The following is an 11684-nucleotide window of genomic DNA, read 5'->3' as shown; positions in this document are numbered from 1 at the left end:
CTCCCCCTCCTTTCTCCCTCTCCTGCTTGCACTTGCTTTTTTATTTATCCTGTTTTGTTAGATGGCAGAAATATAATTCTTTTCTTTCTTCCTATTATAAGCCTCCATTTTTGTTTTATTATATGTTTCACAACCCCTAATGCCCCACTGAAAATTACCTTGTTAAATGACAGTGTTTCAAAGCCATGAATCCTTTCCACCATTCCCTCAGAGGTTTGAAACAGTCAACAGACTGTAAAGAATAAATAATAAAAAAGTATTGATTATTTTGATGACTGTGAGATTCAATTAAGTATTAATTTTGCCCTCCAGTGGACCTATCAAGGTATTCAAAAGGGAGGATTCGGCTCAACTAAATGCGTGCTGAGTGCTTCAGCCTTAAATAGGGAGAAAATGTGTTTACCTACAGTATTTGAAGAGGAGTGCATTGATGCACAGAGTCCAATATTTAAGTGCTGTGCAAATTGAGCCCTGGTGACAGTGACATTGTTTTCGGCAGTACGAGTATTGACTAAAGAAGAGCATTTGATGACAGCTTAAACTATTTGTATTGATTAACATTTTCATAGATTATCATGTGTCATATCAAATTCACTTTTCAGACATGAATACATTAAAAAACCCACAGGCGAACATCGACCAATGTGGGGACAGGACAGAGGGAACATGCTAGCCAACCTACTTGCTCGCTGGTCACCTGTTCTCTGCATAAGAACCATTTAGGCATGAACTTTGCAATAAATAGCTGCTAGAGAGATCAACAAGGTCACTTGCTCCTTTTCTTTTTCTTAGTTATTTTTTTTTTTACTCTGCTTTCTGTCCTGTCATGATATTATGCTTATTATTTTGCAAACGGAATAACCGAGGGTGCTTGGAAATAATGCCTGACCCCCAAACATCCTCAATGAGCTGAAGATAAAACAGATTCTGATCATCAAGAAAAAAATTAGTTGTGTATATATGTGTAATGTTTTGTGGGGCATATAATGGTGCAAACACAAGAATAATTACAAACTGTATGTGTAAGTATCTTCCCTAATTTTATTTTATAGAAAATCTTTTCTGTGGTTTTTATTTTCAAAAGAAACATCCGTGTTTGTGTCTTTATGGACTTTTGGTGCATAGTATCCCAATGACAAGAAGAGTTAGAAGAAAATTGTATCTCTTTTAAAAGTATGTAATGAAATGGCTATTTGATGCTGTGTATTTTCATAGAAATGCTGTAATGCTAGAAACTGTGCATTTGATTTTGTTAATGTTATGCAGCTGAGGATGCCTCTTTAAATCACTATGGAGCACTCACAGGGGGCTCCTCTCCTGTGGTATCGGAGCATATAGGAATTTCTTCTCTTACTATGCTAAGGACAGGGTGAGGTGTAAAAACATGCACACAAAAAAAGCACATCCCACAATTAAAGCTGTGTTGGTTATGTTGCTTTCATAGAAGTTTTTCTCCAAAGCATCCTGAATCTCTCACATGCTAGTTGAGCTTTAATAGGGTGGGGAGTAATGGAAAACTCATTGGATCTGTAATAGCTCTTCACTTGACTGCAGCCAGCAATAACAGCAGGAGCAGCCAGAGATAAGAGAGAGAGAGAGAGAGTGTGTGTGTATGTGTGTGTGTGTGTGTGAGAGAGAGAGGGAGTGGAAGAGAGAGTATACGCACACCAAAGCTGCCACTTTTTTTCCCCCTCACTCTTTTTTCCCCCCATCCTAGGATCCAATGATAGCTGGACAAGTCAGTAAGCCCTTGCTGTCACTGCGGAGTGAAATGAATGCAGAGTTGAGAGGTGAGGACAAGGCAGCTACTTCAGACAACGAGCTGAATGAGCCCTTGCTTGCGCCTGTGGAATCAAATGACAGCGAGGACACTCCCAGCAAGCTCTTCGGTAAGTCTGTCTAGGTATTTCATTTCACTGCTACCATGTTGTCCGGAAGAGCAATCTTCCCCTGGCTTTTTTTTTTTTTTTTTTGTTCGCTCAATTTTCTTGTAAGTAGGAAAGAGTAGCTTGGAGCATGCAGGCTCAGAGTCCTCCGCTCCTATTGCAACTGGTTATCAGAATGACAGCATCAGTCCTGGAAACTTTTGTTAACAATGGACGTATTTAGTGCAAGTTGCAGATGTTTTATGAATTTTTTTGAACCATGGACTCTAACGTAAAATTGTGTGTGTGTATAATTTTCTTGGAGTACTTTTACAATTATTGTGGTAGGTGCTGGTATGTTGCACATGCTACTAGCATTTTCTGAGGCTTGATTAAACTGAAAAGTTAAAATTTTTTTATGGTAAATATAAATCTGGCTGAAGAGAACTGAAAGGTTCTTGTAGAAAACACTTCATACTGAGTAAACAAAGCCTAGCAAGGGTATTGCATGTGGAGCTAATGTTTTTGGAATTTAAATTAGAAATTAAATATTCCTCCTCAAGCTTGTGGAAAGAGAGATTACCTTTTGATTTTTTATTCATTTTGGAATAGTCTAAATTGTGCCAGATAAGTGTAGCATTTCACAATCAAAACAAAAGCAGTGAGAGTGGCACTCCAACACAGACATCTGTCATTCAAATGGATGACACCCTGTAAGCCAACTCAAGCAACTCTGATCTCTAATCAGAAAAGGGAGCAGAGCTGTTGAGGCGCGTGCTTGAGTGATAGATGTTGATAGGTGTCTGAGCTGTAGCAGCATTGTATGGTATATTGTGACATTTGGGGTTTAGAAGGAGTACACTCCTGAAGAAGTCCCTTTTAATTATTTCTGTTTGTGACCTGAGACAAACCTTAATAAAAATGGAGCACTTAGTTATTTTTTATTATTCTATTGGTGGAAGTCAAAGGGAAAAAGGTCTTCTTCAAAGGGAATGCAGCTGTAAGGGAGAGAGGGTGAGAGCCCATTTTCTAAGATTCAACTTTTGATTTCATAATCTGTAAGGAAATCTGTAGCTGTGTTCAGATTTCATTCTTTTACCTACAATAAGAGCTGCAAGATTTTTTAAAAACAAAAGAACACGTGCAATTGTATATTGTAATATTCTTTGCACATTACTGAAAGATACAGCACAGAATGTTTTACTAAATAACTTCACTACAGATGCAGGAAAAATAATAATTAAACACCCTTAAAATTTAATTTTTCTATTGCAGTAATGACTGTTACTGAGTATCACATACATTTTTAAGCACCCTCTTAGTAATCTTTGTTTCCATGGAAAGCATAATTTCTATTAGCAGTTTGAATGTTCAAAAAGCATTTAATAATTATTTTAGCCCATTTTATCCAGGAAAGAATTATAAATGTCTAAAATTCAAAAGGCTACCAGTTATCTAGAGTAATATAAATATCTTCAGCTGTGTTTATATGTTTTACTTGCTCAAATATTTAGGCTCCCTCTATTAAATACAGCCAGGCATATAGAAAGCAAAAATGAGCTTTTAATTTCAGGATAGTGAAATGTCTGTTTGTCTTGATCAGGCAAGTATTGTAATAAAAGGCAGAATATTTTCTGAGCCCTTGTCATTTGGATGTTCTATAGTGGTAGTGAAAAATACACAGACACTTTCATTAGAGTTGTCGTGTATGATATAGAAATGATGTGTAACCGTATCTTGCTCCTTTCTGGGCTGAAAATATAATTTATCTTAATAAAAGCACAAGTGAAAAAGCTAAAAATTCATATATTGTGCTTTTTCTACTGGTGAGTGTAGAATGTTTGCTAGTCTGATCCTTATACTGCAAAAAAGATGTTCCCAAGTAAACAAAAGTAAGTGAAATAGTCCAGCTGCCTCGGTATGAACTTATGTACCATTTATTGAGGTTTTGTTAGAATTATGACAGATGCTACAGATCTATTAGCAACAGCCCTCGTAAATTAATTTTAGTAACTTCTATAACAACAAAAAAAAGGTATAGTGGGGTAATTTTGATACATTTGAGGATCAAATTGAGACAATGTAAAATAAAGATGATTACATGTTATATCACAGTACATCCCTTAAGATAGATATGCAGTAAACACTAAAAATTATCAAGTGCAGTTGTGTTTAAAGCTCTGATACATAAATATGGAACATCACCACCCTTTAGTTTTTACTTTGTTTAATGTTATGAATAGCATGTTAGCAATGCATACTTTGTACTTTTGTTTGCAGTTTCTGAAGTTAAATTATTGTAAACATATTGGCAGGTGTTGGCATAGAGAATGACAACTTTTTCCTTCAACCTTCTTTAATGTAATCAGAAATAATAAATATCTTTTTAAAAGATAACAATTAATACATTCTGTGTAAAATTTTTCCCCAAATCTCTTAAGTAGGTGAGGGAGGAGCATTTTAGAAAGTCAAGAGGAGACAGGTCCCTAGAGAACAAAGTTTTTCTACAGTGCTGCTTTTCATTTTTTTTAAGGATTTGTGAAAATCATTACTGATTTAGTTGGAATGAATGACCAGCATTTGTGTGTCTTGTTGATTTTAGCAACATTTCATGAGTCTTATTTTCATATAGATGAACAGAGTTGAACGATGAGGTGTGAAGAGCTTTCTTTTTTTTTTACCAGACACATTCTGCTTAGCTTCTTTTGATGGATGAGTTTATTTCTGCAAAGGCCTGCCTTTCTCACCTGTACTTTTTCTAAAATTCACTTACTTATTCTCAGATTTCCTTGTTCTGGTATTTCACTGCATGCCATAGAAACAGTGGGTATTTGGTTTTTGTTAGCAGTCAAAATGGTTCCTTTTCAGTAACAGTCCCTCTGGCCAGTGAGGAAAGGGCAGGAGCACAACTAATTGTATTTATTTTTTACAAGAAGCACTAAAATTTTGTTTCTCTTTGCTATCAGTAACAAAGCAGATGAATGCTGCAGCATTTTAAGTCTCAGAAATACCAGCATAAGTTCCTGACAATTTGAAATAACTTCCACCTGAAACTGGTGTGCAGGTGTCTGGGAAATGCACTTTGTCACTCTGTTGCAGCTGCTCTCTGTGGATGAGGACAGGAGTAGCTGTGATTAGAGGGGTTGTGCCTTGTTGTTTGCTGGCTTGTTTTCTCCTGGTGGTTTTTGGTTTTTTTTTATTTCTTTTTAAAAATTTGTTTCTCTTTGAAAGAAAACGCTGTCCTGTAGTCCAGGAGTCTGTAATCCTCTACTTGTGCTTTTGTACCAGTGGACTCTTTTGAATTTGCATACTTCATGCTAAAGACTTTTGATACTGAAGTTACATGAAACCACAAAAAAGTAGAAAAAGTAATCAAAAATTAGGTACAAAATGTTGGTAAAGAAATCTCTCCTGAAACTCATTACCTCAAAAAATACAGTTTTGAAATGTGGGTTAACACAGCTACACTGTTTTGGTTACAGAAATCCCAGTATGAGGTGAAGTTACTTTGTAAGAGATCTTGTGGTGAATTATTTATTTTAAAAAATATTTGTGAAGTAATACCTCCTATTTTAACCATAGAATCTAATTAAGTAACATAGAAACTGAGTATGGCTCTTGACTTTTTTGGCAGTGTAATTTTCAGATCAACTTGTCTTACTCTACAATATCCTTCAAAATACTAGCCCAGGCCAAATGCCACTAGTCTTACTAGAGAAAGCTTTTGTTAATGTTAAGTAGCAGTTTCACTTTAATAAGCATATTGGTATTTGATCCTAACTTAACTAATCCTACTTGTAATTTTTTACTGTATTTTCAAACAATTCTAGTATAAATTATGAAGTATTGCTCTGAAAAAAAAAAATTTTGAAGAGAAAAAGCACCCATCACATTTAGCTGTGTGATAAATTGCTGAGATTCAAAAGTTGGTATAGACACTGAGGGTAGGTTGTATATTAAATTCTCAGTAGGGTAAAAAATCCCAAGACTGAAGTGGCTGATCCAAGCATCAAAACCTCCTGTGGACTGAAGCTGATTTTCCTGGATTTAGATCTAGTGCTTAATTAATGCTTAATTGAAGGCAATTTGTGACATAATTAGATGACGGGGGAAAAAAAAGCTGGGAGTGCATGCACTTGCATATTAAGGTAATTCTACTGTATGATAAAAAGTTATTTTTGAGATTCAGTCTGTAGTTCTACAAAAAAAGAAAAAAAAAAAGCTGTAAGTATATAGCAAGGGCAATGCCAAGCCTCGAATTTTGGAGCAGAAATGTTTCCTATTTAATTGTTGCAGGACAGAAAAAAAAAAAAAAATGACTGCTATCCTTTTTTTTTGTCCTTTGCTGGCAAGGTTTTGTTCCAGTGAAATTAAATACTATTTTTTTTTGTGCTGGATCTGATGACTGTGGTTTTCTTTGGTTCATTAGTGGGCTTTTGATCTTTTCATAATGCTGTGTATGCTTGAAATATGGAGTGGGGATATGGGAGTTAAATGAATCTGCACACATTTAAATAAACAAGTTTTTATTTTCAAACCTCTGCACTGGCTTTGGGATTTTATTTTCCTTTCCCACATGGTTATCCATGTTTCAGAACTGTGTTCATCCTTCTATGTAACATGTACATGCTGCAGAGAAACAAAGTAGAAGTTGTTTCTGGCTGATTATGTTTTGCTAGTAGGTTCCTTGTATTAATCTTTAAAGAAACATATTTTATATATACATATATGTATATATATTTATATTTATATATATTTTTTATATATATATATATGTATGTATTTTAATTGGAGTTGCCTTGATTAGAATTTATGGCATTGGAATAATTTCAGTCACAAAGGATAAAGGACTAAATTGTCTTTTACCTCTTGAGACTGTGGTCTCTGCAGGTCAGACCAGAGGTCATTGCCAGGTTGCTGTGAGGAAGCTGACATTATCATCCTTAACAGTATATCTAGCCTGTGGGGGCTTCAGACTATGAGCTTTCCTTTCATTAGTGTATTTAAGGATGATTCTCAGTGGCTTGGTTATATCCTCAAATTTTAAAGGCCTGTAAGATCTCTGCCCATCAGGAACACTTTGCTAAGGTTTGGTAATTTCAATGGAAGAAGACAATGTGTATTTGTTGTTCTTTATGCATTTTGAAATGCTAGTGAATATTTCTGTTCTGATGGGAAGGTTCATGGCCCAAATGGTTTTTATATTGAAATCAGAGCCTTCTTTTAGAGGCCACAGATGTAACATCTGAAATATGTTTGATCTGCATATAAAAATTCTTGTCTCTTCACATAATTTTATTCCTTAATTTCCACATTATGGATGCTTTGTTCTAAGACACTATCAGTTACCCATGCCATAGATCCGATCCTGTTAGTGCTTGAATGTGTGATACTTTCCTTAAAGCAAATAATCTGTGGCTTAGGAGCCCTATTTAATTACAAAGACTGTGCCAATGAGAAACATTAATGGGTGGTATGTTTACAGGACTGAGTCATCATACAGTCTTGTAAATTCATTTTCTAAAATTTAGTGATATCTTGCTTAAATAATGAATAAGTTCTTAAAGAACCCAGAGATCTGGCTATGTGATTGATTGTTATTTCTGAAGGATATATTTTACATGAGCATTTTTAAGTAGGTATTTGCAAACAGGGACTTGAATTACTCTGAAAAATGCTGTTGTCTGATTTCTTGGCAGAATTCTCACTGTCAGTGGGACATGTACTCGTGAATGGGGAGTAAATGCCCATTAAAACCAAAACAGATATCATGACTATTTAAACACAAAGCATGATGGGTTGGTAAGATAGAAAATCCATCCTCAGCTTAGCTTTGCTGCTGTGCTCAGGTATTGCAGGTAGCTCAGGCTGTGGTGGTACTGGTGCTAGCACATATGTTCTAGCTCTGAGGATACCAGAATTTTACTCACTTAGCCTTTGATGAAAGCAGTATTGGGCTGATGAAGGACAGGTATTGCAGCCCCACTAATAAATCCTCCCGCTTGTATGGAAATAAAGAGGAGTCTTGTAGCTGTCCCTGAATTGTGACAAAGACAGACCACTTAAAAAAAACCAAAAAACAAATTAAAAACAAAAGTTGATTTAAGTTAATAGTGTTTTTTTAAAAAGGTGTGCTATGTGTTGGTTTTTTTTAAAGTGTGTGCTATGTGTTTTTCAAATGAGTCTTGAAGTCTCATTTTCTGTATTTTTACATAGAACAACTTACAGAGGGAAGGAAAAACTGATTAAATCCTATGATGTAATTGGTATGACTGAATGACAAAATGTTCATTTTTAATTAATCTTTCTACTCTCTGAAGTTATAAAAATAGCAACAAACTTGTTTAAAAGCAACATAAATGGCTGGCTGTTTCAAAGGGGACGTGCTGGCTATTAGACAGTAAACAGGTTATTTGTGAAAGAACTGTTAGATTCTTTGATTGAGATCCTTGCTAGTTTGTGTTTTGAGATTAATAATAAATCAGACACTTGCACATTTAAAAAGGAAGTATTTGTAAAAAGGAAGGATAATGGTATGTTTCAATTGGACTTCACATGATTAATCAAGTTCTCCATAGGAATGTGTAGGTGAGGCAGATGGCAGCAAAGTTAGATTTGCCCAAATGTGCACATGGCACCACTTAACACCTCTCTGGATTTCCTTATGTTAAACAAAGAGGCAACAAGTGCTTATGCCAAACTGGCACCCTGTAAGGGCAATCTGTGTAAAGTTTCCTGCTGTCAGGTTAATAAATTTTTTAAAAATATCTAAAGGCAGAGGTAGCTGTAGGAAGCTCATAGTAACGGTTGCCATTCTCCTGTGGATCATTTTTCTCTTTAATATCCTGTGTAGCACTTGGTTTTCCTTGTGTTGTCTTCCTAGTCTTTTTTTTTTCCTTGTCATTTGTAGGTTCTTCTTTGTTTTAAATCTTTTTCCTTGTGAAAGTGTTTCTTCTCATGGATCCATCATCTATGGTCCCTTTTTAGGGAGAGAGATGGTCAAAGGATGGGAACATCAGCTTTATGGGATTTTATACTTTGATTTAATCACATATTCAACATATTAATGTTTCTTGCACAAATGGTTTATTTTCTGACTTTTTACATGACGATCGCTAGTACTACCATTGGTACTTACAAAATAACATTATTTTGTGAGTTACAAAAATATTTCTGACAAACTCAGAGGTAACACCTATATTCAAATGATGAAATGAGAAAATTAATGCTAAACAGGGACAAAAGTATAAAATCAAATGTGTCATAATTTGCAGGTTTCAACAGGAATATTATTTTTCATGTAAATAGCTTGATGTTTTTAAACCATAAAGTCTTGCTTTTCTCTTTTTCTACCATCTAAAAATCAAAATCAATATCAGTATGAAACAAAGAAAGATTTGTATTGTGACATGTCCTGCTTTATGTTGTGATACTGCTTTGATGCTCTCAGAAGCCCTTTTACTTTGAAAGCAGATGTAATCTAAAGAAGAATAGTACCTCATCCTGTCTGGCTAGGTAGAATCTGCTGTTTTCAGAGAGATTAAAATTGGGTTTGTTCTCTAGATTTCAGGGATATCTATATCTACCAAATCAATGAACAATGCACACTCCTGCACTCTAAAGCAAGTTTTTTAAACACTAAACAACCGTTTATGCCTAAAAGAAATTTGGATTTCTGGTTTTATTTTAGAATATACAAGAAACAAGAATATAAAATATTAGGAAAGAAATATATAAATAAACAAATATATAAATATAAAAGAAAATATATACAATATTAGGAAAGTGAGAGTTTTGTTTTTCTTCTCAGATGTCCTTTTTTTCAGAAAAAACATAATTTTAATTTCTGAACAGTTTGACATTTTCTTACAAAAATGTTACGTTTCACAAAACAGAGTAATCACACCACTTGAAAGGGATTACAAAAGTTAAATAAAAATTAACAGCTTCTGTGACTGAAATATGATATTCATTATTTTAATACAATAAAAAAACTCAGAGTCCTAAAACAATATCATGTAACTGGAGATTTCAATGTTACACAAATAAGTAATAAAGACTTTTTTGCATTTGTAACAGCATTTTCTACAGCAGTGTATCATTCGGTTCCTTCTTTCAAAACTAGCAGGGAGTTTACACGATTGTCTTTTAGGAACATCTTTGTGCTTTTCAGTTCAGATGGTGGTTGGTATGGTTTGGTGACCATTAGAGATTTTATTAAATCATTTTCATTTTCTAGCTCAGTCTGACATAGTCCTACATTTTAAAATCTTGGTTTTAGGTTGTTGAATAAAGAATTACTAGCAGTCAGTCTTTCCAGAAGACTTTAAAGGAAGTCCTGTCCAAGAACACATTGGGCACACAGCCTAGCCTGTTATTCTCACCACAAACACCAAGGCTTGTGAAGTAGAACATCGGTAAAAACAAAAGTGCCGTCTTTCCTGTCTTCCCTTCTTCCTTACAGCCAGGCTTGGAGCTGTTCCCCTCTCTTCTGCTCCTTGGTGTGTACACACAGCTGGAAACACATCCAGCTGTGTCATGGGCAGTTGCAAAATACATTTTGCTTCCATCTGTCAAGATCTTTAGGCTTCTGTGATTTGTTTGAAGATTACTGTTTGGGGGAGTTTGTTCCTTGAAGAGGATGATCAAAAACCTCTGTTTAATCAAGAAGCCAGAATTACTTTTCAGTTAACATACCTTAAGGCATACTTTAATATATTGTACTATTAAGTATGTGTAATTATTTCTTGAGATAGCACAGTGTTAACTGGAGAGGAAGAAAAATCATTTGAATTCAGTCTAATCTCTTGAGCAAATATTGTATGCAGTAGTTTTTGTATTTTCTTTTGCATACAATTAGGATTTATTCACATGGTGTAGAGATGTTATATTTCCTCAGTGATTTGAATAAACATGAGGCCAGATTCTGACAGGTCTTGGGTGACTGTCCCTCACAGAAGACCATAGATTTCAACACGATATTCATCCTATCAATACTTGCAAGCCAATTTGGGCCCTCCACTCGTTTTAATCACTCCTCTACAGTGGTTTCTTATGTTGTGGAGCTAAAATCAGCCAAGAAAACATACTTACAGGAAGGGGCAACCACTCTATAATTATGCTGCACTCATATTTAACAAATGATGAATTATGGAACCAGTCCTGGGGTTACCTTTGGTTTCTGCTTTACTGTGCAGGTGTATTCCATGAGTATTGCTTAGGCTCTGAAACTCCACCTCTGCTGTCATGGGGAGGTCAGTGGTGGAATGTATGTAAAGCATCCATTAAGGTGGGAAAGTCCTTAAGTACAGTGGATTATCATAACTTAAGAAAAAAAAAAAAAAAGGACATAAATGGTAATTATTACTAAAAAAAAATACAACTAGAGAAATCAGCAGAGATTAAAAGGAAGGGAAGGAAATTAGGTAGATATATTTGGGCTCAACTATGATTTATATTTCTCCTCCTTTCTTGTACTTCCTTGCCTGAAGTCATAAATATTTGGTCTGCGAGTCACAAATATTGATGAAGGAAAAATGGAACTTATAGCTAAAGAAAAAAGGAAATGAAAACATATAAAAAATTTACTACTAATTGAATATACTTTACTGTCATAAGCGCAATAAACTTAGTGATAATATTCAGCAAGAAAAACATCTGCATAAGTTGTTTGAGTTGATGTGTTTTTTTCTTCCTGGTATGAAGAATGTGAGGCAAAACTCTTGCATGGCTGTCTTGCTGGGATTTGATACATTGTTTGCAGAGTCTTCTCATTTTAACTGTGTGGATATAGCACAGTGAACCTTCTCATAACAGTTG

General features: G+C 34.9%; 1 protein-coding gene across 2 annotated transcripts in view; it reads left to right on the top strand.

Moving 5' to 3' along the window:
* Positions 1-1652: 1652 nt before the first annotated feature.
* POU6F2 (POU class 6 homeobox 2) overlaps positions 1653-11684 on the top strand; it is a 251731-nt gene continuing 241699 nt past the window's right edge. For both annotated transcript variants that reach the window (XM_064420667.1, XM_064420662.1), the window contains exon 1: positions 1653-1889. In XM_064420667.1, coding sequence (XP_064276737.1) covers positions 1724-1889 — 166 coding nt within the window. In that variant the 5' untranslated portion in view covers positions 1653-1723. The remainder of the gene's footprint in view (positions 1890-11684) is intronic.

The sequence above is a fragment of the Passer domesticus genome, chromosome 1 (assembly GCF_036417665.1).
Source record: "Passer domesticus isolate bPasDom1 chromosome 1, bPasDom1.hap1, whole genome shotgun sequence".
NCBI lineage: Eukaryota > Metazoa > Chordata > Aves > Passeriformes > Passeridae > Passer > Passer domesticus.
This window is presented reverse-complemented; position numbering and strand designations above follow the sequence as displayed.